Source organism: Rhinolophus sinicus, linkage group LG10 (genome assembly GCF_036562045.2).
Source record: "Rhinolophus sinicus isolate RSC01 linkage group LG10, ASM3656204v1, whole genome shotgun sequence".
NCBI classification, from domain to species: Eukaryota; Metazoa; Chordata; class Mammalia; order Chiroptera; family Rhinolophidae; genus Rhinolophus; species Rhinolophus sinicus.
The window spans coordinates 64,141,181-64,166,511 of NC_133759.1; the positions used below are offsets into that span (position 1 = coordinate 64,141,181).

The following is a 25,331-nucleotide window of genomic DNA, read 5'->3' on the forward strand; positions in this document are numbered from 1 at the left end:
TGTGAGGTTAATTTTCAAGTCATCTCTTGGCTTGTGCTTTGTGCTCTGAATTACATTCATAATGGTTTTATGTTACCACGGTTTGGCCACTTAACGTGCTGCTTTCGATACACCAATTCAATTTTTACTGAAAGATGATGCCCAAATTCATTAATCCTGAGAATGCATACAACAGAGTAATATTAAAGTGAAATAAATTTTATTAGAGGTATGCAATTTAAAAAAATCTCAACATCAAGATGGTTTTTCTGGAATAGTTACTGGCTCTGTTTTCTTCACTGAATGCAGTTATCTAGCATATTTTTGATAGAATATTTTAATAAAATCATTTGTTCTAATCTGAGCATTTATCATTATATGCAAAAAGATTTCTTGATGAGAATATTATAGACGGTGCATGTTTTTGACATTAGCATTTTATTTGGATGACTAATCTTGCAGATGTGAAATTTTAATGAATTATTCATGAAGTTGCTTTCCCCTGAAATTTTAGTTTGCTCTTAATGCTAGTTATTAAACATTTTGTTTTTCTCTATATTTGATAAAGAAAACTAAGAGTGTGCTTTCTTGTGAGAAACGGTAGCCTGTCATTTTGCTTTTTCTAATTCTCTAAGTGGAGACTTCCACTCTAAAATCCTGAGAAGAGCTTCAGCCCTCTGTGATGATGCAAGCTTTTAGTTAAGATGGATTTTAATTCTGTGTTGGAGGCGGCTGGTGACAAACCCAAGGCATAGGCCTGACATAGAGTATCAGCAGGTCAGAAGGGAAAAGAAACTTAGGCTGTGGCAACTTTTACTACCAGTGTGAACAACCAGCATTTTTATTGCATTTGAGAATGCTATAATGTCAGTAATTAGTACTGACTACACAACATTTTTTTTTTTTTTTGTCTGTATCCACAGACACGGAATGATGGAATTACAGTTGATGTCAAGGAATGAGTTTCTTTTATGCCTTATCGAAAAAAAAAAAAAAAAAAAAATTCTTGTTCCTGGCAGCACACATCCATGAAGCACCATGCTCTCGGTCTGGACGGTACCATCTTCATGAAGGCTTCTGGGAGCAGAGAACATGTGAACTACTTGGGCCCACAAAATGCCTTTAGAACTGTAAGTCTCATTCTCATGATAGAAAAGCGAAACCAACTCTCAGAAACATCCAAAAGATCAAAAGGGTATACCATTAACCAAAAGGTACCCCAAATATTCAAAATCCTTATAAGCATGTACTTCTTTGTACCCTTGGAAATGGAGCTCAGCTGGAATGTGGAAAGGAGAGGAAATGTTTTTTAAACTCTTTTTCATGATAAAATAGCTAGTGATTCCCATTACATTTGGGGTTAAGAATCCAAGGAGTTCTTGACCAGGTCTGATGGAATGCTGGGAATAATGTTAGAGCTGTCCGAAGGCGGCAGGGCTGGTGGTCACTCTTCACGGACATAAGCCTTGGTATTTCACTTTACTGCTGGTTCAATGTGGGCAGCGTAACTTGTCTTACAAGGACAGACTCTAGGGATGGATCCTCATTCCTGACAGTGCATTTGCCTGATACAGGGACCATTTCCCTAATGTACGCTTTTCTTTAAAAAAAAAAAAAAATTAAAAAAAAAGGTAACAAATGGTGTTTACATCTTGGCACCTTGAAAAGTTTTTTGTTTTTTTCTATACAAAAAGTTCAATAGCTTTGAGACTCCCATTAATCACTACTTCACTGATAAAACTTTGAAAGTGTGACCCTGGCATTTCATCATGCAAAATATTTACTGCAGCAGGAGAAAACATTTTTTAAAACACTTTTTTTTTTCTCTTTTCAAATGTATGAACTTGTTTAAGATAGCCAGGAAGGCAGTGGTAGGATCAACACAATGAATAGGAATGTATCAAAAAAACAGATTAACACACATGCCCACGCACTCACACAAAAAAACCTGTACAAAATGCTCTGATCAATGAGAACAGGGAAAAAAAATGTCTGTCAACTATGTTACAATTTAAAAGCAAAAAAAAAAAAAAAAAAAAAGTTAGGGAATTTCTCCCTCCCACATGTCAGGAAATGTCATCCAATATTCTTAAAGCAAGAAAAACTAAATAAAATACATGTGCAGCATATTCTGCAATTCCATTACATACAGTAGTTTTTTTTTTTCCAAAGCTATTTTTTTTTTAAAGTATCGTTAATATAAAGCAGTTGCACAAAAAGCAAAGGTGTTTTGACAAACAGGTGTATGCATTTATTCCTTTTTAGGAACAATATCTAAAAAAAGAACCGCCCTCCGCCCTCCCCCAAAAAAGACAAAGATTCACACAGACACATTGGGGATATATGTACAACATAATAAACTCCATCCTAAAGAAGCAACTGGGATACCCCCAAGGGATACAGAATCAGAATTGTAAAAATCAGAGTGAAGTTTGCTTGCTGTAAAGCCTGAGAATTTTTTTTTCAGTTGATTCTTTTGCAAGGCTGTGATGCCTGCAAAGATATGTAAAATCTAATTTTTCTTTTTTTTTCTTTTTGCTACAGTCTTTAGACTAAGCATGCAAGACATACAACTAAGTGCAACTGAGTGAAATGTATTTTTAAAAAATTTTAATCATTCCCTAAAGGTTTGAACTGAGGTATGCGTACTAACAGTTTCTCATGCTGTTATCTTTACTCATGTCTAGCTACACATGCTGAGAATGAACTAATCTACCAGATTTTTATCCTCTTTTGAATACCAAACTAACCAGCAACCACTCAGTTTAGAAGCACAGGGCCCCCTTCCCATGACCCTGTCTGGCTACTGCCTGCACATCATGAAGCTGCCTGGAAAAGTTACAAAAAAGTCTCGAGTGACCACAGACTGCCCTTTATACAGAAAGCAGAGTGAAGCTTCAAAAGTTAACTGCCAAAGAAGTTTTTGTACCAAGCTTATGTGTGGACAGGAGTGTTACTTTTTAAAAAATGAAAAATGCTGACGAAAGGAAGGAAAAAAGGAGAAAAAAAGGAAGGAAAAGGGGGGAAAAAATTAAAACAAAACAAAAACCAGAGGATCTATATGCCAAGATAAACCAAAATTAATGCAGTGATCATAGCACAGTCCTTAAAGAAAAGTGGCATACAATCTTAAAATGTATTTCTAGAAATACTATCATATTATGTGGTCTAGTTCCATTGTGGAAGCTTTTCTGTTCTCTCTGTATTTTATTCTTAACTGTTTCCTTTATTGGACACACCCTAATTTTCAGTGGCATACATTCGTTTTTCCTCTGAGATGGGACTCCCTTCCTTCGTTTGCTCTTTTAATACTGCATCCTATTTTTATCTTCAATAGTCCCATAATATCTCTTTATGAGTTTTGGTCTCTGGAGAAATGCAGAAGAAAAACAACCAACAACCCAAAAAAAGTAACAACTTTGGTTCCATTACCTACTTGGTCTTCTAAATTTACTCTATGATGAAGGAGCAGTTCTCTTTCTCAGGTTAGCAATAGCCTATATATTTCATCAATTGCCTCTAAATTCTTTCGCCTCCTTTGATCAACAATAAGAGGATATTTGGCTTCATCAGATAAAGCATAAAACAGAGAACATAATTTACCTTTGTGTAATATCTTTGGTAATTTTAGGAAAAAAGGTACAAAGAATATAAATTAAGCTCCAAAAGGCTCTCAAACTAAAACAAAAGCTACGGTCCTAGATAAATAAATGAGTGACAGGAAAGTAGGTGCAGAGTGGAAGTGTTCAGGGGTTCTAAGGACTGCGGTGGTACCAATAGATGACGGTCACGTCCTGCATGCCACGTTCGTCTCCCCAAGAGCCCAGGGCTGAGATTTGCCCCCATCCGCTTGATGTCTTCTACTGTTAGTTTTATACTGGGTTGGTGTAATAATATTGTATAACTAAACGGCAGTAGCAAATTTGCACATTTGAAATGAACACGTTAGCATTTGCTGAACTCAGTCTTCATTAACTCCCATAACAAGTTCAATCTGAAACCTAATTTGCATTCAAACAGATTAATGCCACCAAGCAGGTCTGAACTGATGTTTAAATTCAGCACCACCACCGCCACTTCCAAAAAAGTTGCTCAGGGAAGCCAGGTATTGGCCATTCTGCAAACAAAGCAATACAAGCCTGTGGAGAGAGCCTGTGGCATCACAACTTGGTTACACAAGGGAGAGCCTTCCACAGCCAGACAGTCCAACTACTGTGAGATTTTTGGGGGTGTTGCCTATGGTTCCTCGTGCTGGTAAAATGCTGTGGCATTTATTAAAAACGATGGTAGCTGCAGGAAAAAAAAGAGGAAAATCTGAAACAACCCCTCCCCACTTCCAATACTGCTTTGTGGAATGAATCTGCATTGTTCCTAGAGTGTGTCTGTTTTTTTTTCTGTCATTCATTCTCTTTCTGGCAGGACTTCACATCTGTGTGAGAGGACCTTCATGTGTAGAGTGCAGCATTTGGGACCTTTTTGAAAAAGACCAAAACGGAATGTTCTCTGACTTTAGAGAAAACGTCGTGATGTCTGAAGGAAAATGGAATGAGTGACAGAAAACTACAAACAAGAAATGACATTCAGCTTTGTATAATAAAAACACCTATTAACATTCGTCACAAGGTACAGAAAACTTTAAGCCTCCAAGAGGCCATGGGCCCAAATGGAGGCCTGAGGTCAGAACTTAAAATGGTATAGTAAAAGCAAACAAAAAAAAAAGCACTAAAGCAATACATTAAAAAGTTTGGGATAATTATTTTTTTAACCCCTCCCCCCAATACACACACAAAGGCCTTTCCCATCCCAACTGGCAGCAAAAAAAAAAAAAAAAAAAAACAGAAGAAAAAAAAAAAAAAAAAAAAAAAACCCAAAGGAGTAAAGGCAGTGATAATCAACATGCAGTACTGTGCAAATAGGTCGTCCATTGGAATCCTTAGTCCCGGGCAGAGGCCTGGTCTGCAGCTCAGGTGCACATGCTCAGTTGGGTGTCCTCAGTGTCCAACGTCGGCAGGACTGCAGTTCAAAGTCTGCTGCTAAAAGTGAATCAGTTTAGCAAATTTACAACAGATGTTGACTGTTAAGAGAGGAAAATCCCAAGTACCAAACAAGTCCATCCAATGCACAGAGTACAAATTCCTTTTTTCAACAAAAAGTAGAAAAATCAAAAATACTCCCAAATGGGATTCTTGATGGCACTAAGAGTTAACACATTTCAGAGTTGTCAAAATGTAGTGAAACTCCTCCAGACTGTACAACAAATGGAGAACAATTTCACTGCTAACTTTTGACGTGTTTTGTTTTTTCCCAATCTTCATTCTTGGTGTTGGCCCGCCCAGACGTTCACTCCATGTCCTCATTTACTGGTTCGTCTTCGTAATCTCTGTCGTGGTCAAAATCTGGACTGTGGTTGGCTGTTGTCACTAAGGAGAGAGGCCCTTCAGCTTCCTCTGGATCGAGGGGCTCTTCTTTGACATGTACAGGATGCCTGGAAAAACAAGAAGAGCTTCATCGAGAGAACTTCCGAACCCAATGCACTTTGGCAACAGAAAAGCCACACCCCAGGACTGAATTATCCAACACAGCAGCCACTAGCCACATGTGGCTATTTAATTAAAATTTAACACAATTTAAAATTCAGTTTCTTTGTTGCACTGGCCACATTTCAGTGCTCCAGGACCACATGTGGCTGATGGCTGCCATATTGGATAGCACAGAGATAGAAATTTCTACCACTGGAAACAGCTGCTCTAGAATGCCTGGTATCTGGACAGAAGTGGGCCTCTACTCGTTGGCAATGCCTCTCACTCTTCAGCACACATGCAAATCACCTCGGGATCCTGCTGAGATGCAGCATGTGACTCAGCAGGTCTGCGGTAGGGCCTGTGTCTAATAAGCTCCCAGGTGGTGCTGCTGGTCCAAGGACCACTCTTTGAGGACCAGAAAACAGGCCCTGTCACGGCAGCCTGGGTGGATGAATACAAATCTTCAAATAATTACGTGAAATAAGAGTCTGTAAGACAACTGTGGTTTGTGGGGACCGCGGAGTGCTGGAGGCTGGGCTATTCAAGCCTTGCTGTGTGTTCTGCTTTGTTAGTTAACATGCGGAACCTGTGAAAGAACTCTCCAGAGACCGACCTCAAGCGAGGTTCTATCATTAATCAACTTCAAGCAAACACAGCAAAGAGACACCATGATACATGCTTGAAACTCCAAATTAATGCATATTTTTACAAACTGTCAATAAGGCAAGAAAAGCCCTGCCAGGAAACACAAACGAAGAGGAAAAGGCTCGCTCAACACAACAATATGATAAGAAAGCAGAGCCCCAATCAGAATAATAACGCTGTCAGCTGTAAACAAGGCAGAACACGAGGCCCGGGCTGGTAGCGGCCACTGGGACATGGGGCTGCGATGAGATCTGCCAACTTTCTCATTATGGACCAGCGCAGGGTTCAGCTGAAGGGTACTGCAGGGGGGATCACAAGAAACCACTCTGACAACAATTGAGAAATGTTGTTCGTAAATCATATTTACAACCAATCCTTTGCAAATACAAATTACTTTCTGTTGCAGGGCTTTTGATATGCAAAAGAACCATTCAAGTTAAAGGCATCCCATTGCTGTGACAGGCGACACAGGGGAGGATTTTTTAATTGACATTATCAAGTATTAGTTATAAGAGGTGGAACTAGGGGTGGCCGGCTTCTTAAATAATTGATGTTGCATGCAGACCCCAAAGGCCACTTGAACCATTTAAAAACAAACAGGAGTGCTTTGGACTGCCCTGGACGACATGAACCTTCAGAAAACCACTGACTCCAAAATTAACACAGCCCAGAGAGTGTTTGGGGGTAGATGTCAGGATAAACAGCTTTTAAAAAAGCGTACCCATATTCTTAAAAACTATCTGCAAAATGAAATATACCAAAGTTGCATAATAGCGTATTTTACTAGTTGTGCTCCACCTATTTTTAGTTTTTTAATGGTTCTATTTATCTGTGTTTCCACAGTAAGATACAGGACTGGCTACATAATTTGCAGAGCAGAATGTGGTTCAAAATTTAGTAAGAATTTCAAGACGGAAATGGCAGAGCATTGGAACTTCTAAGCATAGGATCCTGTCCAACTGCATACATCATATAACTGTGAAGTCGGCGCTGGTAGACACCCTATATTCTTTGGGGAAGAATTAGGGGTATTATTATTCCTTTGAAAAAGTCACCCATAAGCCCTAATTAAGTTAAGCGTTTTATTTTGGCGTGTCCTCTCCATTTGGCGGTCACGTTTGTATGTACTGTAAACACAGCAGAAATAGCATTATTTATTTTGCTAGCTTGACACTTATAATTTTTATGGCTATGTGAGATATCATTATGTTGACACGGTAGTACCTTAATATTTGGCATTGTGTGATTGTCTTTTTTCTTTCCCCCCTCTTTTGCTCTTTGTATATACAGTGATGACTTTTATCCATCAATCTTTCTAATTCTGTTGATTTACCTCTTTATGATAATTTTCTAAGAATGAAATTGTTAGAGCAAAGGCCAAAACATCTTTATGGTTCTTATGAGTTATTGCAATATTAATTTCCAAAGGGCCTATATCGATTTAGACTCAACCTCTTCAGCATCAAGCATTACTTTAAAAAAAAATATTTTGTTGCTTAACAGGTATAAGGTAAGATCGGGTTACCTTAAATTGTGTTTTTTGAATTACTGACAACAGTGCACATTTCTTCATGTTTGTTTCGTATTTTCACTATTGAGAATTGTTACTTCATAAATTACCCACCCTGTTCCATTGATCACATGGTTGTAGTGATGCTAATTGGACAGAAATATGTCTGCGTCTTATTCAGCCATGTAGTGAGATTCCAATGTAGTTTCCTTGAACAAGATTTTCCTAGCTTTATTTTTTAAACTATCAGATTTATTAACCTTTACAGGTTTACAAACCTGAATCTGATGACATGAGATGATATGGGCAGGAGGGGGTGAGGGGACCTAGAGGAAATCAAACAGTCTTAATGAAGTTCTTGTTTACAATTTTAGACTTTGACAAATGTTTGCTAGCCAAAAATTAAATAAATAAATAAATAAATAAATAAATAAATAAATGTGTGTGTGTGTGTGTGTATGTATATCTCTATATATATATATATGTATAAGATACACACAAGCCTCCCCCCAAAGCAGTTTACATTAGAGAATATTTTACAGCTCTCCAGGTGTGCCAAGTGCAGTAACACAGGCATACAGTGCTTCAGAAAATAAAGAGAATGGACTTCTGTGCAAGATACATTCCAGGTGAGACGCACCTATGCAGACGCTATGCTTCACGCACACCCATGTGTCCCTAGAAACTGGAGAGGCACCATGCAGCTTCCTCTCTGCAGACAAGCCCCTCATGGCCGCCCACTTTTCTCACCAACTCCTACTTCCCAAAGGGCTACTCCCAACGAATAACTATGTGCAACCAAATACTTGCCTTTGTACACCTGAGTAACTCCTTTGTCTAGCCACTCTGGGAACCAAGAGTTTTGAATCGAAGCTGACCAGTGTTTAAAGCACTGTATTCTGAGGGTGTGTGCACAGCTTGGAGTATGTTGCTTTGTAGCTCCTTTAGCTCCTATCAGGATAAAAGTTCAATGCCCCATAGCCATAATTATGTGACTACTTTCTAGGGTTTCAAAAAAGAAACAAAATGTGATGGTATTTGAGTGTCACAGAAGCGAAAGGCATGAAGAGTTGTTTCAACACAACATATCAGCTGGGCGACGGTACTAACAAGGTCCTTTAGGCTTGCTGTAAAGTTTCCACTTTGATTTATTCCAATAGACTAGGGCAGTTAAGAAACAATTTGCATCATAGCAGGGCAATGCACACTGGACAAGAATGAAAACCATGTCATTATAGAATTCGCTTAATGGAAATACGGGGTCAAAAAGAGTAACAGTCTACAACCCTGACAGCAGGCATAGGGAATATGCTGTTGACAAGATTAAATTTAGCAAACAGCAGAAGCCCGTGAGATTCGAGCAGCAAATAGCATGCTTTTTGACACTTTTACGTAGGGATTCTTTTTTTTAAAAAAGCAATCGTAACCTTCGTTTTGTTAAAAATTATGCTGACTGCTGTAAAATATGGTTTCTGGTAATACTTGGGTTAATTCAAAATTGTTAAACAAATTAACTTTATGGTGACTTTATCTTGTACAGCAAAATTAACATCTCTAAACTGTTGCATGAGGTTTTTATCCAAATATTTTTGTTTCTTTTTTAGTGATCCTTTATACTAAATAATAGGAATATATATCAACTAAACCTTGCAGTTCATACAGATTATGAGAAACAGTATCGCTTCCATTCAATAACTTCAGATATTTTTGCTCTAATGAGTATTTCTTGAAGTAGCTTATAAAGCAATTTACATTTGCTCTGAACTTCCTTCAAATCTGAGTAAATACTCCTGTCATGACAATGATTTAAAGATGAATACAAGGGCGATAACAATAAAGTCAGAAACACCAGGTTGCTTTAGAAAGCATGATATATGGGAGTATCTCTTAAAATAATGTGGAGTAAATGCTAAGAGACTATTCACATAAATTAAAAAGCATTATTTTCATCTTCAAAGACCCTTTTCAAAGCACTGTGGGCATAAATTCAAATGCTAAATAATCAAATTTCAGATTCCCCCAGACCCACAAATTACCCTGGCAGATAGCAGTTTTTTTCTGTCATTATTAGATGCCAATTCATTCTGTTCCTAATTGCTACAGGTCATATTTTCCACTCCTATTGCTCAAATTATCTTAAAATAAAATGTTGGTCAGTAATTCAGAAAGACTGTAGAGACAAACAGCCTATTCTAGGAGCCGACAGTATGCAAACACTGGTCTATTCCTTTAAAGTGGGCAAGAGTTTTGCAGACACTTGCTAAAAGGCAGAGACTGCCATTCTACAGCATCAGGGCAAGTCCACTCATTTGGAAGAATGTGGATTCTTTTCTCTTCGGACCTTTTCCTGGGAGACAGGGAATTATTCTAGTTCCACTTCCTCCCTCCCATCAGCCACCCACAGGGGATCACAGCCTTTCCTGTGGCCTGCCTGGTCCTGGGGCCATTCACACCCAGCTCGGACACCCATCACCCCTCACTTCATTCAGCTTTGCGTGTGCTCATTACACTGCCGTCTGCTGCTAGAATGCTCCTATTAATTTTCCTTTTGATATTTTAAGAGCAATCTATAAATCATACTGCCTTTCATTCGTGCCATCATTAATGCTTGGTAATAATGCTTCAGCGTCTTGTTCACAGTTCAGCTTATCACACACGCAGGTACACAAACATCCTTTTTCTCCCCGCTAGGTTCAGCCTGTGAGGTGAAAACCGCAAACTTTTGTATAGAATGTCTACTCATTTTAGGAGGAGACGGTAAGGTGGCTTAAATAAGAGCCTGAGATGCCACACAGACGGGAGAAAAGCAAACGCGTCACCATGTGATTGCTGTATGCTCTTGTAGGGCTACAGGAAACCAAGTGCTTTTATGGGAAAGTTAGTAAATGGTCCTTTACTGTGCTAAGCGAGCTAAACATTTCCAGAAGCACAAACTGCTCCCTGGGTTCTAGAAAATCAGAAATTACAGAAAAGGTGTACCAAGTGGCCCCAGAGGGCTTGTGTGCACGTAAAGGAGGGAGCCTGGGATCGGAAGGCAAGGGCCGTCAGGGAGCACAGTACTCACACGGCTTGCAGAGGGGATCTGCCTGGACTGCTGTCGCTCTCGTTGCTGTTGGTGTGCTCCATCGCCCCGTTCAGCTCTTCCCGGATCGCGCTGGCTAAGCTGCCCAGAGCGGGATTTCCCATGGAAGCGGTAGTGTATAGAGGTATACTACTGTCAGCCATCGAAGCCTGTCATCAACCAAGAGAACATGGATCAAGATGAGAGGGCATCCATGAATTATGGGAGTATTCAACGGTCTTCAGTTTAAGTTCATTGTAGCGTGGTTGGCAAACACAAGTTCCTAACAGAGTTAGAAGGATTTTGCTTTAAAAGTAAGATTCTTGACACATGTCCCAAGCTTGGTTTCAAGGAGCTAGCTGGGGGGATGAAGCAGGGGTGGGAGGGAGGCGCAATGCAGCCCTGCTGGGCAGTCAAGGGTTTGCACAAGGAGACCTCACAGGAAGTTTATGTCTGCTGTCTTTTTTCAGAAGCAACTGAATATTCCCAGATCACAGGGAAATATAATGGAATTTTCATTTCTTTATCCACTTGAATGACTCCAGTACTGGATATTAAAGATTTGATCAGATTATTCTGGCTGCACATCTCAAACTTATGAGAACTTCCATAAACATTTACTTCTTAGATCCTATGGAAAACGAAGAGATTATAGAATTGGAATCAATTTTTATCTCCACCATCATTTCTGTTTTAATGACTTTTGAATCTGTTTAGTATAGTTTGAGATAACTGGCTAAACGTAACACTATGTGATCTTTCAGACTCAGACCAGATCAATCACCTGGAATTTTAGGATTAAGAAAAACCACACAAAAACCTCTACCAAAAGGAAGCTCTAAATCATATTTCTTTGGGGCACTTAAGCACACAGATTGAAGGTGACAACGTCAGTCCAAATGAGTGTCAGCAAAAACGTGTGGAAATGAAAAAAAAAAAAAATTCTGAACTCCAAAGTGGTATACTATTCACTTCCTTACTGCATTGGAATAAAATGACCACCCAGTTTGAAATACAGACAACAGTCAAATAAATCACTAGACTAACATAGCCGAAATTGTTTCGTTTGGGTAGTAATTATGACCCAGTGACTTTTCATTTTATTAAAGAGGACTGACTGACTTTCAAAAACTAGCAGCTGTAATTAGACCAAGACTTATCAAAACTGCTCTCTTGCAGGAAACACTATGCCTGGTTCTCTATCGTAATGAAGAAAAAGTACAACCACAAGACAATCTGGCATGGTGACTTCAATTGGCCAGTCACACACAGTCCAAACTAGTCTAGAAATCCTGGCTATGGAGAGAAAGCAAGAGCCAACAATGAAGAAAGAATGGGTGCAAAACTGGGCTGCAGGATCTGCCTATTATGATAACTGCAGTCTCAGTCACTGTACAAACTCCAAAGCCAGAAATGCCTGCTAGATTCAAGCCTCCTGGTAGGAGAGCTGGACACACCTAACCTGACACTAATTAATGGACTATTGGAAATCTAGGCCCTTTGCAAGGCCACAGCTTTTCCTTCCCTTCACGTCTAAATTTATATAATTACCTTCTTTTAAAAAGTGGGGAAAATCCTGTTTTTATTTCTAAGTGTAATGAACTCATTTTGATGAACAGCAAATCTGAACATTCCTTACTCTCCTACAGTTTGTCAAATAATTTGCATCTTGTACTTTTTTCAACAGATCTCTTGTAATTGCAGTAATGCATTTTTTTTTTCTTTTTGGCAGAGCAAAGAGCAAGAACAGTTGCCAGATTTTTTTTATTTTTATTTTTTTCCCAAACCGTAGCTGGTAAGGCTCTGAACTGCCTTTATCTGAGGCAGCACAGTGGTCATGCCTCATGGATGTTATGCTGGGACTATCATCTGAGTCTCTTCTCACTGAAAATACTGTAATGATCTCACTAGATCATTTCAGTATTTACACAATCAGAACGTGGCAAAGGTGGGGCCACCTCTAGCTTTGTATTTTACCAACTTCTCAGGTCAAAAACTGAGAAGATAAAACTGCAATGTTCATGAGAATGTGCTCTTTGGGATGAGCTGGGCATTCAATGGACAGGGAAACCTCCTTGGGGTAATTGTTCTCCTTAGATCTCAAAGTGTTCTAGGTCAAGGCCATTTCCAACTGGAAATGGATCCTAACATACGGGCACAGTGGTGAAGGCATCCAAAAGGCGAGAACTTAGACCGACGCCGTAGTTCTCAGACGAGAGAGATGCCAGTGGGGAAACCAGACTGTCCTTTTAAAGAATGACTGGTGGGCTGCAAAGAGAACCTGGTGCCCTATCCACAACGGAGCCTCTTAACATTCTCTGTTGAGTGAGTAATCAGAGACCCACCCAAGGTTAGAAAAACTGTCACCAACTGCTTATGCCTAAACAAGCGGTTCTTTTTTGGTAGCTGAGGTCCACTTAAGGAGCATGTGGGTTACAACTGTCATGATGGACATAATTATATAAGTGATCCTGTGCACAATATGTGGTTTTATATCAGACTGGCACCTCTGCCAAAAAACGAAGGTGCTTAAGAAATGGTGCCAAAGTGCATACATACCATTGCTCTGAACGCCAACTACTCTGAGCTCCTTGGGGAAAGGCAGTCTATAAATATGGAGTTCTACGGTTACCCTTAGTTACTTCACTTTTTCAAAGCATAATGCAATCTGTCCCCAGTCCAATGTTTTATTTCGGTAGTGGATTCTGCTGTCCTATTTTATATATTGTATATCGTGCATTATGTTGCTCTAGTAATCTTTTTAAAATGTTATTCCACTATTATTTTTACTTGTCTTGAAAAATGGAAATGGGCAATAATGGAAAGGAAGGCTTGCAGGTGGAATCTTAATTTAATTTGCACAGCAGGAAGTTATCTTATGAGACTTTACTGACCATGGATCCAAGTCACAGAGGAGAGGGAGAAGACCCACTCCTCAAATCATGAATTTATGTCAATTTATTTACTTCACTTCATTATGGACACAAAGTGTTCTTGGAAAACTGCAGGATAATTTTGGGCTATCATTGACAACAAGAAAGTGTGCAGAGGATGCAAAAAACAAATGTTTTAAAGATGAAACATAAATAGTTCTGTAAGGATAAAGCATACTAATTGAAATTAGTCACACAGTTAAGAGAATCAGAGGATGGGGGATCACTGCCTTTTTTTTCCCCTTTCCGCCTCATGAATGTAAAATGTGCTTGTAATCGTAACACTATTCCAGATAGAGCAGAGCAGTCTGTAAATTCACACTTCACAAGACTCTAGGGAAAAGAAGTTACTAATGAATGGTATTTACAGTGGCGGCATCTAAGCGTGCTTTCATTTGCTTTACTCAAGTTACTGTGTAAACTACAAATAATTAAAAGAAAGGCAGAAAGTAGTTCCTCCTCTTAAATTTGGTTCAGACTAAAAATAAATAAAATTATTGAAAAACTAAGTTCAGTGAATTTGTTTCTGCACTGAAACCGTGTAAATGGCGTATCATTGATTCTTGGGAGCCTGAAGCCTCTGCTAAGTAATCTTGGAAAAAAGTTTTATAGGGTGCAGAGTAGGTGCTCAATACTCGTTTAATGACTAGTGAGAGCCAGGGCTCCCATCCTTATCTCCTCGTTACCCTACCTTGCTCCCATGATGCCAAGTGTCTCAACCATTCTTTCATTATCATCCTTTAAGGAGCATTTTTTAGACTTCTGTTTCTCTATTCGTGCCCTCCCCTCACAAAATTTTAGTATCTGTTTATGTACTATGGCCTTTTGGAGGGGCACAACACATTGTAATAATAGCTAAGTACCAGTTTTAGGGGTGATATAGCTCCTCTGTCAAGAACGCACACTGTAAAGGACTGTAATGGTGTTAGGTTATATCTGTCATATATATGTATATGTATATGTATACACACACATATATATTCATATTCTATAGATATCTATATATCTATATGTACATGTCTAGATATACAGCTATCTATATAATATCTATGTATGTTTTATACATATATATAAATATATATATAGGTATATATAGGTAGATATTCTATCTATAGAATACGTCATTTAAAAGTTATCAAGATTCCCTTAGCTTGTGTTCTAGAACAATCTAGGTAGGGTCAAAGTCATACAGGACCACTGGCCACAAGGACACTGCCTACTTGTGAACTCCTGAGGGGGCTGCATGCTACCCAGGCACTTCAATGCTGTGGTACTGCTGTCTTCTTGTTGACCTATGAAATGACTTTCCTGTGTGGTAACCAAAGAATGTAAGAAATAAAGGGCTTACTAGAGGCCAGTGCTGCCCTGGTCACTCATTTGGGTGGTAATCTCAACTCATCCCCCAGAAACGCTGGTTACATAACCAGTGCTTGATTTGTCAGCAGGAAACAAACATCCTATGAGCTTATTATGTAATCTTGAGCAATCTGCTGGAAACCTGAAGAGTTTTCTTAAACACATCTATCATTTCAGCAAAACAGTTTACTGTGACAAAGTGAATCAAATCCGAATCGCTGCCCCCCCCCCCCGCCGCCAGACAAAGGAAAGATGCTGAAACAGACTTTAAAAGAAGAAATAAAAAGCCCTGCTTTCTCTTTAAACCCGTGAACAATAGAAGGTCATGTGATACAGTGGCCTATCATCCAGCACATTAATAGCTGTGCTAGAGTAATTACACTTGTGGTATTTTTGCCTCAAGTGAAATTCTGAAATAAGAGGATGGAAATTATGATACTGCTGATAAATATTAATAAGTGAACTTTTAATTTTTTTGCCACAATATTCAAAATGCTAAGCATCCTGCTAATGCTGAAGCAGCCGATGTGTTTGCCTCCAGGGAGGACGATGCTTTGTGCACTTAAGAAAAAAGTTTAACGGAATTAAAATTTAATATCTAATTAGAGTGAGGCTAATATATTTTGAAATGAGTGGGGGAGACACGTGCCTCTGCTGCATATCCGGGACGGCCATTAATCTTACCTGTAAAGCCGCATTGAGAGGTGTGCAGTAGGCGTGGCTGCTTTGCATGTTTTTAATAAGGGAAGGGTTACTGCGTAAGAAAAAGAGAAAAACTCAAAGTTAAATGCAATCAACCCCTGAGTTCCTAGCTAAGTTTTGTATCAAGCTGGCTGGTATCTTTCCAAATCAGAAATTCCCCCCACTAACAAAACTTAGGTTTTTCTCCATATCCCCTGGCTTTACTGGCTGGTCTGTGTGAACTGCTCAGGGTATAGCGACTTCACTATTCAAACTCTGGGGTCTAAAACTCTGATACCAGACTTGGGTTCTCCCCGCATTGATGAAGTTTTGTATCACAAAATACTGACTTAACTGCCAAGTTTTAACAGCTGCCTAACTCCAACAGGAAGGCAGAAGCAGTTCAGGGCTGGGGAAGTGAGTGAGCTGACTATAGGACTTCCTGGCAGTGAGTTGGAGGAATGTCGGCTCCTAAGCATCTCCATGATGGGACCGCTAAAGTGACTGCTAGAGAACTGGCATGGTGGCTCTTAAGGAAGGTCTCCAAGGCATGTTTACTGCCAGAGGAAGATGGAGAGAAGGGTATGCCAAAAGAGGTTCATTCCTTAGTAAGGCCGGAGCTGGGGCAGAAGCTTTCCTTGCACAGCCAAATCTGGGATGATAGAATATTTGATGCTGTGTCCATTCACTGAAGACAAGATACTGTTTTTAGAAAATCTCTGACCTAGGAAGAGTGAAAATACTAAATAACCACAAAGGAGATACTGAGAGAAAGGAGTGGCTTCCAGTAGGAAACCACCCACGTTTATCAGTGGCCTTTAAAAGTATATGCGCTAATATCAATTTCTTTCTGAAGCTTGGTGCATTTTAATCACACATTTCACTAAATTTATATTATTATACTGAGTAAGCAAAAAATCAGAAGAAATTTACCCCATGAATACACATTTTAATTCTAAGTAAAAGCTTCCTTTCTGATTGAAGGAATAATGAATCACACAGAAGTATTTAGTTACAGGGTCCCTGTAAGCTGCTGAATCAAAAGATAACCCGTATTTGCATTAAAGATGTCAAAAAAGCATTATTCAAGGCACTGGCGTTTTGAGGAAACACGAGAGAAATACAGGTACAAATCACACGATTTAGTTCCGTTGCACGAAGCTGTGGCACTGCTACTTGGTGAAATGCAAACTACATGGGATGGGTCAACCATGCAAAGCCAAAGCAACAGCAGAAAAAAAAACAAAAGCAAGTAAAGGCTCTTACTGTGCGACAAGCTCGTCAAAGTTTTCATCGGGGCAGTATTTGCGAGGACGGCCTCGTTGAATATGGCGGCCACGTTTAAACTCTTCATCATCAACTGTCCAAAAGGACCCAAACTCATCCTCTACTCTGATAAAGCACTTATGCAGTGAGAGGTTGGTGCGAATGGCACCCTGGGATAGGAGCAGCAGCAAAGGAGATGAAGTGGCAACAAAAGGAGACGGGGTTGGGGGCAGAACAGACATCCAATACAGGGAACAGGAAAAAGAAAATAAAATGCAATAAGCGTAAGCAAATGGTTTGTGAGGGTTAATATGCATTGCCACCTAAAAGCTACTGGCATGTGATGCGACAGAGACCGGCAAGCAGGGCGGGGACTGGTGGGCATACAAAACAGGAGGGATGAAATGCTTTTTTGCTTCCCTTAACTGAGACAACGTGAAACCAGCTCTTTGGTCTAACACCATCTAGCAGCAAAAGCCTCTACGTTACACTTGTTAGCACAATCCAAGCCAGGCTAAGAAGTTCAAACGTGGTGGACGTACCCACTGATCTTTTGTGGCCTTCGTTTTTGGAATTCTACTTCATCCACTGTCCATACTGCCCCTTTAACGTTTTCTACTCGCACAAAACACTTGTGGAGACTAAGATTATGACGCACTGCATTCTGCAGCAAGTATAAAAGAGAGAACATTTACATTTTCTATAAGAAAAAACTCCAAAAACAGCAGTAAATTCAGCCTAACAGTCCACATTTGTAAAACCATCCCCAAGAGCTTGTAGCTACCACCCCCGTGGATGATCCTCTTGTGGATAAGAGTGCCTTTTCCAAAAGTAAAGATAAAAAACCCAAATCATAAATTAATTGTACTTTGGCATTTTAGTTTAGTCTATGGTCATCACTAACCAAAAGAAAAACGGTTTAACATGCATACAAGCCCAAAACAGGTTTCACAGTAAAAATCTGAAAATATTATAATATGACTTCAAAATAAGGAAACAAGTACAGCATAAAACTGTCCCTTTTAAGCCCACTTATCTCCCATAAAAACGGTAGTTTGTTTCTATTTTTTTAAACCATGAAAGATGAAGACTCAGTTAATATTGTTCAATATATTTTGTTCTTGTTCTTTTTGCTCTTTAAAGTTTTGGCTTTAAAACCTTCTACAGGTTTTCTCAGATTTATTAAGAAAAAATCTAAATTGGATTTTACCGTTGAGAGTATCACCTCCTGTAGCTGACAGGAGCGGGGCATGAAATGACCCCCAATGGATCAGTATTCATCATCAAGCTCTGTCTTAGCTTCCGGAACATATACAGAAATTGGCCCTTACTGTGGGCAAGTACCTTAATTAACTGAGAAAATGCCAAAGGAACATATGAGTGGGACTCTCAATGGGAAAATGACGATATTCCTGCATTGATGGTTTCTACAGACACACGCTTCTTTCTTATGGTTAAAACTCATTTCTGTTCATTCCTAAGCAGGGACCCTTGACATCTACAATCTACCAGAAAGGAGGATCTCAACTCAGGGGTGAAGAGCTTTTAACATCTCATCTCCCCTTTGAGTTTCAGGAAAACCCACAACCCTTACTGGGTAAACTAACAAGCATGGCTTCATTCTTTAGTCCTCCTGGTTAGACTTATTGATCTAGACTGAAAATTAGACATGAGGATATTACGAAGAGACCCATGTCATTTACTCAAAACTTCCCTCGTACAGGGAATATGGTGGTGACAACTGGGGCATGAGAAGATGATGCAAACATCACACCTCATATAACCTGTAAGCCCTTTACTCAACTCCAATAATGCTGGTATTGCTCAACCATATTGCACCCCTCTCATTCTAACCCCTGCAATATTTCCTCTTCAAATTCTCTTTCATAGTGGCCAATCTTAATACTTTGAGAGTTGTTTCAATTTTTAGATAATCACCATCGGTGATTCTGTGAGGAGTTAAGTTAGATGATGATTGTTTTCTTTTTCTGATATGGAATGTTTAGAAGATACCGAGACAAGTTTTATTACATTCTCACAAGGAGAATCCATAGGACAAACCCTCGAGGAGCTTTTGAACAATGTCAGCATAACTGGGGTAGGTTCAAGACACTCAGCTGACTGTGAGAGGACACTCCTGATTCAAACAGGTTTGATAGGTTTGCATCAAAACAAAACAAACAAAATCTCTGAAAAATGTTTGGTGTGTTATAATCATACCTGGTAAGACAAATTTCTTTGCATATAAATTATAGTCTGATCTTTAAATACACATTATTTTTCATATTGCGCAAAGGCACAGTCAAAGGGTACTAAGGGTCTACTGTTACCTCCTAGAACAATGCTGAGGAAGCTGAAATAAATAAATAAGCCTAAATTTCCTTTAAGAAAAATCCAGACAGAGCATGTATACAACATACAGGAGACATAAGTGGGAAAGAAATCAACATTTTTCCTCATCCTAAGCATTGTCTGGTGTTTTAAAATAAGAATCAAAATGTACAGAACTCAAAAGTTCTAAAGAAGCCACGTCTGAAAAAAGGATGCTTTCGGTCTTTCTGAACTATACAGCCATGTAAGTAAAGATGGGAAGTCCAAACTTAAGCTTTGTTTTCAAAGATGTTGCACATCTAAGCAAAAGCAACCAGAAATCAAGAATTTCCCCAAAAGATGAGTAAATTCTTTTCAGTGATCACTTTAAAAGGGCATTTCATCTTTTGTCTAAGATCACAATATAAATAAGGACATGTAGAGAAAATGATACGTATTTGTGAGTCATTAAGTACTTCACCTAGGACTGTTTACATTAATGGCACTTTTTCCTGCAGTTTGCAAAAAAAGTTAAATCTAAAGATCTGGGCTTAAATATCATCTTCACAACTGGTAGTCATTTTTAAATGTGATCATTTGCTATTTATAAAAGGTAATTTGAAGAAAATGTCTGCTTCATGCTTATACTTCCTAAATTCTGAAAAGCATTCGTAGCTAAATATCCTTTGTATTTGAACCTTCCAAGGCAGGCTGAGGAAAAGAGGGGAAAATTTTGAATACAGGCTCCTTTTAGCGCCTATGTATCTTAATGGAAATAATAAAGACAATTTGGGCCACAACAGATATTCATATCCCTGTAAATTTGATAAATTAATTCTATGGTTATATTCATTTTCTTATAAAATGCTAATTTACCAAGACTGTTATAGAGGAAATATGATTTCTGCTTTTGCTTTTGATTTTCTCCCATGAAAAATTAAGGAAGTAGCAAGGAAGACATTTATTTCAAGCAAGGCAAATTTTTCTTACACCCTATAATAAATCTCTATCATACTTATAACAATGATGCAAAAATATCCTAAAATATTTTCATTTTGAATGTTTCTAAATGTTTTGGAATTTATGGACTATAAAAATTCTAGGTATTAAAAATGCAAAATCCCCAAATAATATACTGTATCTGCCCTTTCTATAGCAAGAATATTAGAAAACAAGTAATTGAAAGTGGGAAAAATCTAAAAATTTGTGAGGGCTTAATCTAAGACAATGGAATAAACACTAAAGGAATCTATGAGCCAGTTGCTGAACTGGGAATGAAGTATGTCATATCACCTCATGCCTTGTTGGGGTCCCAACGTGGACCCATGGAATTTGACCTCTTTGACAGGCAGTCTCTTGACTTAAAAAAGAAAACGACGATGAAAACCAAAAACACTTAATAATATATTGTGTTCTCCTGTAATTACTCCCATATATAGTGCTACTACTAGGATTGCAAAGCTTTCTCCACTAACTGGGTTAAGGAGATTTCATCCAACCAGTGAAAGTTACGTCAAGTTTGTCTAATTATTTCCCTAGGTTCCTAATGGCATCAAAAAAGTTATTTATGCATCTCTGCCAATATTTGGTGACGGCTGAATGCCTAAAACATGAGGCTTGTGTAAGTAACAGGACAACTTCAACATCTGGGCAGTGTTATCTGCTCCTTCCACCACACATGCCGACCAGAGGGGGTGGATTTTCCTGGCTGGTCCATCCACACAGCCGATACCACTGTAATGGGAGTCTTCCATCCCTGCCTTTCAACCACCATGAAACAATGTTCTCCATCAGACATTTCTATAAATTAGACTCTCTGAGTGGATCAAAACAATATCAATGTATAATACATGACAACAACTGCATTTTTCAACAACACTCTCTTCTATAAATGGTTAAGACCCAAGCCTAGACAGGCCTGTGAGAGCGCTCACCTTCCACGTGGCCGCGTTGCGCCGGAAGTAAGCAAACATCCGTGTGAACCAGTTATAGATTTCATTTAGTGTTAGCTGCTTCTCTGGAGATTCGAGAATGGCCTGCGAAGCAGAAGTGATGAAGAAGATAATTTATGACCAAATCAGCAGAATTATCATTACACAGTTTCATGAAAATATAAAATAACCGTGATTCAGAACTAAATCCTAAGAAAGGTTTCACAAAATGATCTAAGATTAATGGTTGTATTAAACAGTTCAATAGCAAAATTCAAAATGGAATTATCTAATTGTTTTGAGTTTTTATTTCTGTTTCCGTACAGAAATATTAATTTATTAGTCATTCATAAAGCAGAATCAAAGAGAAATGCAAAACATTTCACTAGCTGATTAAAGCTCAGTAATTATTTAGAGCTCAGATTAATTCTAGGGATCAGAGATTACTGTAGCTTGTGATAATTGACTTGCCATCTTTAAACAGGCTCATTTTCACTGTTGTGTGAAATGAATTTCCTAATAATCACATCGTATTGTAATACTTAATCAAAAGCAATTATGTTATATATTGCAGTTTTAAAAAACCTTATAGAAAAGGTTTTAGCATGCCTGCATACTAAACGGTTTTAAATCTACTTCATCAATATAATATATCCATGTGCACGTACACCTTTTGAAATAATTTCACATACTGTGTTCTTTACTTACCTGCCTAATTAAAGATGCATATGTAAATGGTGGTCTAACTTCCGCATTCTTATAAAATTCTTGGTTCTGCGCAATATCTGCTAAATAAGAATCATTGTCCTATTAATTATCACTTTTAAAAAAGAGGCTGCTCTACAAGAATTGCATATTGCATTTCTATGTGAGGCAAAAATAGAGTATGTACCTGAAGAAATGGGCACGTTGTATTTGTCTGAGTACCGCCTGCGGATGGGTCCCACCGTGTGCATGCTGGTGGTGGTGATGACCGAGGGGCCTTGAGTGACAGGTGTGATGGGGGCGGTCGGGGTAGTTGGAGTATGAGGTAAGCTCTGTGGAGAAGCCTCTGAAGCAGACTTAGAGAGTGTGACGCTTGACACCAGATTCAGCTGTGAGGAAAATAACAATTCTTAGAAGACCTTCAGGAAAAAACCGAGCAACTAGGAAAGTCTCTAAAATCCAGCAAGAATAATACAGGGGATGCCTGGCTAGCTTTCTTTCTCTAAGTAGATGTTTCTCATCAACTGAACTACGAGTTCCCACTTAAACACAATTCACTTAGTAGTTAGCTGGGATACACTGGTATAGACCTGACTGAGCTCGCCAACAGAAATGTCTGCATTGTGCTAGCACAAATGAGGAACTGTTTTTACTTAATTTTTATAAAAATTAAACTCTAATTTTAATGAGTTTAAATTGAAATAGCCACACATCACCAGTGGCTACCATACTGCACAGCACAGGGACAGGCCACTCAACTTCACAATGAAACTTCTTGGACAGGAAACTACTACCAGTGTGTTTGGCCTATGACTTGAATTAAAACACGAGACATTGATCCAGGAAGCCAACATTATGTTCTGTCAGTTGACAGAGAGTAATCTTTGAAAGCTTTGTGGGTAATCTTCATTAAACTCTATCAAATATAGGATTGGAATCTATTAATTTTAAAAGAATATGGCATATGAGAGAGCTGGAACAGTAGAATTTTTTATTTTTTTCCTTCAAGTCAAGTGTTCAGTAAAATAATGGAATAATCTATTGCATCAAGTAAGAAAATGAATATTATGTATTTGAAGTAGTATAGACAAAAATCAATAGTACTGTTTCGATTCCCTCCCTCCTCCATTCGTCCTTTGTCCCTCCTTCCCTCTTTCCCTCCCTCTCTCTCTCCTTTCCTTTCCCCCTTCTTCTCTCCTTCCCTTCCTTCTTTCCCTTACTCCCTCCTTATCAATCTTTCACCTTGAAGTGATTCTCCTATTAATACTGGAAAAACCGGCTTGTCCCCCTTTCCCAAAATGTATTGTTACAGAAACACTATGTCTGACTATGCTGAAAACGCGATCGTTTTCAACACATTATAGTCTACTTAGGATTGCTATCTTAGATACATACAGTTGGCCCAAATCCAAGAAACTTCTGCCGAGTAGGCTTTACTTGGTAACATTTTCTCAAACCAGATTGTGAATCACTTAACAAAAGGGGTCTACTTCACCATGGTGACAGTCCTAGTACAAGGTATTATTTGTGGTGGGATTAAAGATGAGATTCTTCTGAGATCATAGTCAAAGAACACAGTAAAAGAGAGTTCCAATTTGTTGAGAAGATCCCACCTCACTCATACTCGAGTAAGGAAAAAGACCATGAGAAACTTCTCTAATATGTTTAGGGTCGTTCCATAAAAAGGCAATAAATCTGAAGAAAAGAAAGATCAAATATCGTCAGGGAAATAGTAACAGAGAGATGTAAACATAGTGCTGGAACCTGAATGTTGCATTGCGAGCTTTTAGTTGTGTTTTCTTTTTCATCCCCCTTGCCTTGAAATGCTGACTCAGCCAACCACAGACAGCGCCCCCTCTCCCCAAGAACAAGCTATGGCGATGGCGCTGACCTTACAGATGCCCAGGCAAGCTGGGTTCCGGTGAGAGGTGCTTTTTGATTAGTGCTGGAACCTGATTTCATGACACACATTTGCAAACTACCTGCTAGCAGTTCAAAGGAGCAGCCATGGGATGGAGTGTGAGGGAAGGCTGGAGAGAAGCCAGTGGGAAGGTCGGGGCCGACCTTCTTGGGTTTGGACCTTTATCACTGACCAAGGGCAGGGCTGCACACATAAGCATCAGACCCAGCAAAGGGTCATGGAAGTTCGTGCATGAAAGACTAACATAAAAAATATACAGCTTTTACGATTCAGAGGCTGCTATGCCTAAGAATACAAGCATACTCTGGAAAGTCATTACCACTTGTAAAACCGTGTTGTAAACCACCGGACACTGTGTGGCTTCACTTAATTTTCTTACCATCACTAGTACTTGAGATGGTATTACTCGTATTTTACAGATAAGCAAACTGAGGCTCAGGACAGATTAAATAACTTTCCCATATCCACACCGTGGACCCAAAGCCAAACACACACTTGTGATGCTAGGCCTTCTGTATAATCTCCTCACACCCAGTTAATGAACAAAAGAAACACTAACCAGTTTCATTTTTCCGTAGTCTCATTTTTGGAAAGGATTCCGTGAATAGCTTTTATCTTTGCTTCTAAATGGACATTCAATAAATATGACTGAGCAAATGTAAGGCATCCACGTGGCACTGACCTGACGAAACGGGCACAGAACGGGATGGCTGCCCTTGCAGAGCTTACCATCAAATACGGACAGTGGTCAGAGGAAAACGTGCACAACCATAAGACAGTTCTGAGGAATAACTCTACTTCCAGGCTTCTCTTTTCAGTTTATGAACATTACCCTAAACATCAAGACTTTCTTAAAAACGTACTGAAAAGTGTAATATAAATACAACGTCCTTAACAAATATGCGTGCTCTTCCCAGTTTTGTGAAGAAGTTCAAGTCCAGTGGGTTCTGGTCTAACTGCCAAAAACCAAAACTCACATAAACATTCAGCCAGTGTAAGGCCATCTTTTTGGGTGCTCACATACAAGAAGAGTAGATATGGTGCCGCATGGTGTAACGGCACAAAATGTAAAAGGAATCAGACTCTTGCGGCTTTTACAAAGGTCTCAACACTTGGACTGTTTCTACCAAAAAAGCAGCAGTGGTAAGCATGATCCACGAAGAAAGAGATGCAGTAGAATTTTCTGGAGGCTTCTGAAACATAGGGAGCAAGTGGAAATAAACACTAAGCCAGAAGAGAGCAGAGAGGAGGCTTACCAGGTTTCACAAATGACACCGTGATTCACACCCACTGCTGGGCTGTCTCTAATAAGCCACAGAGGAAGCAGCCAATCTCAGCTAATTGCCAGATAAAAATGTATTGTAAGGACTCTAATTAGGAGATGCGGATGGAGGTGATCTGATGATTAAATGCTGCATTCCAGTGACCCCACCATCAGTGTGCAGTGGTGCAAGATGTCCCTGGAATATTTTGTAGAAACAGTAATTTTATTTCGAGGAGGGGAGGCAGTA

The 25,331-nt window shown here is 39.1% G+C and overlaps 1 protein-coding gene across 17 annotated transcripts in view; it reads right to left on the reverse strand.

The window, feature by feature from the left end:
• Positions 1 to 787: 787 nt before the first annotated feature.
• FOXP1 (forkhead box P1) overlaps positions 788 to 25,331 on the reverse strand; it is a 409,891-nt gene continuing 385,347 nt past the window's right edge. For 14 of the 17 annotated variants that reach the window (XM_019746864.2, XM_019746863.2, XM_074313283.1 and 11 more), the window contains 7 exons: positions 22,087 to 22,288; positions 21,903 to 21,982; positions 21,198 to 21,299; positions 17,496 to 17,617; positions 15,691 to 15,760; positions 10,721 to 10,887; positions 788 to 5,464 (listed from right to left, as the gene is read on the reverse strand). In XM_019746864.2, the coding sequence (XP_019602423.1) occupies positions 5,320 to 5,464; positions 10,721 to 10,887; positions 15,691 to 15,760; positions 17,496 to 17,617; positions 21,198 to 21,299; positions 21,903 to 21,982; positions 22,087 to 22,288 (888 nt within the window). In that variant the 3' untranslated portion in view covers positions 788 to 5,319. The remainder of the gene's footprint in view (positions 5,465 to 10,720; positions 10,888 to 15,690; positions 15,761 to 17,495; positions 17,618 to 21,197; positions 21,300 to 21,902; positions 21,983 to 22,086; positions 22,289 to 25,331) is intronic. The other 3 variants (XM_019746870.2, XM_074313279.1, XM_074313286.1) reach the window with 1 other exon arrangement.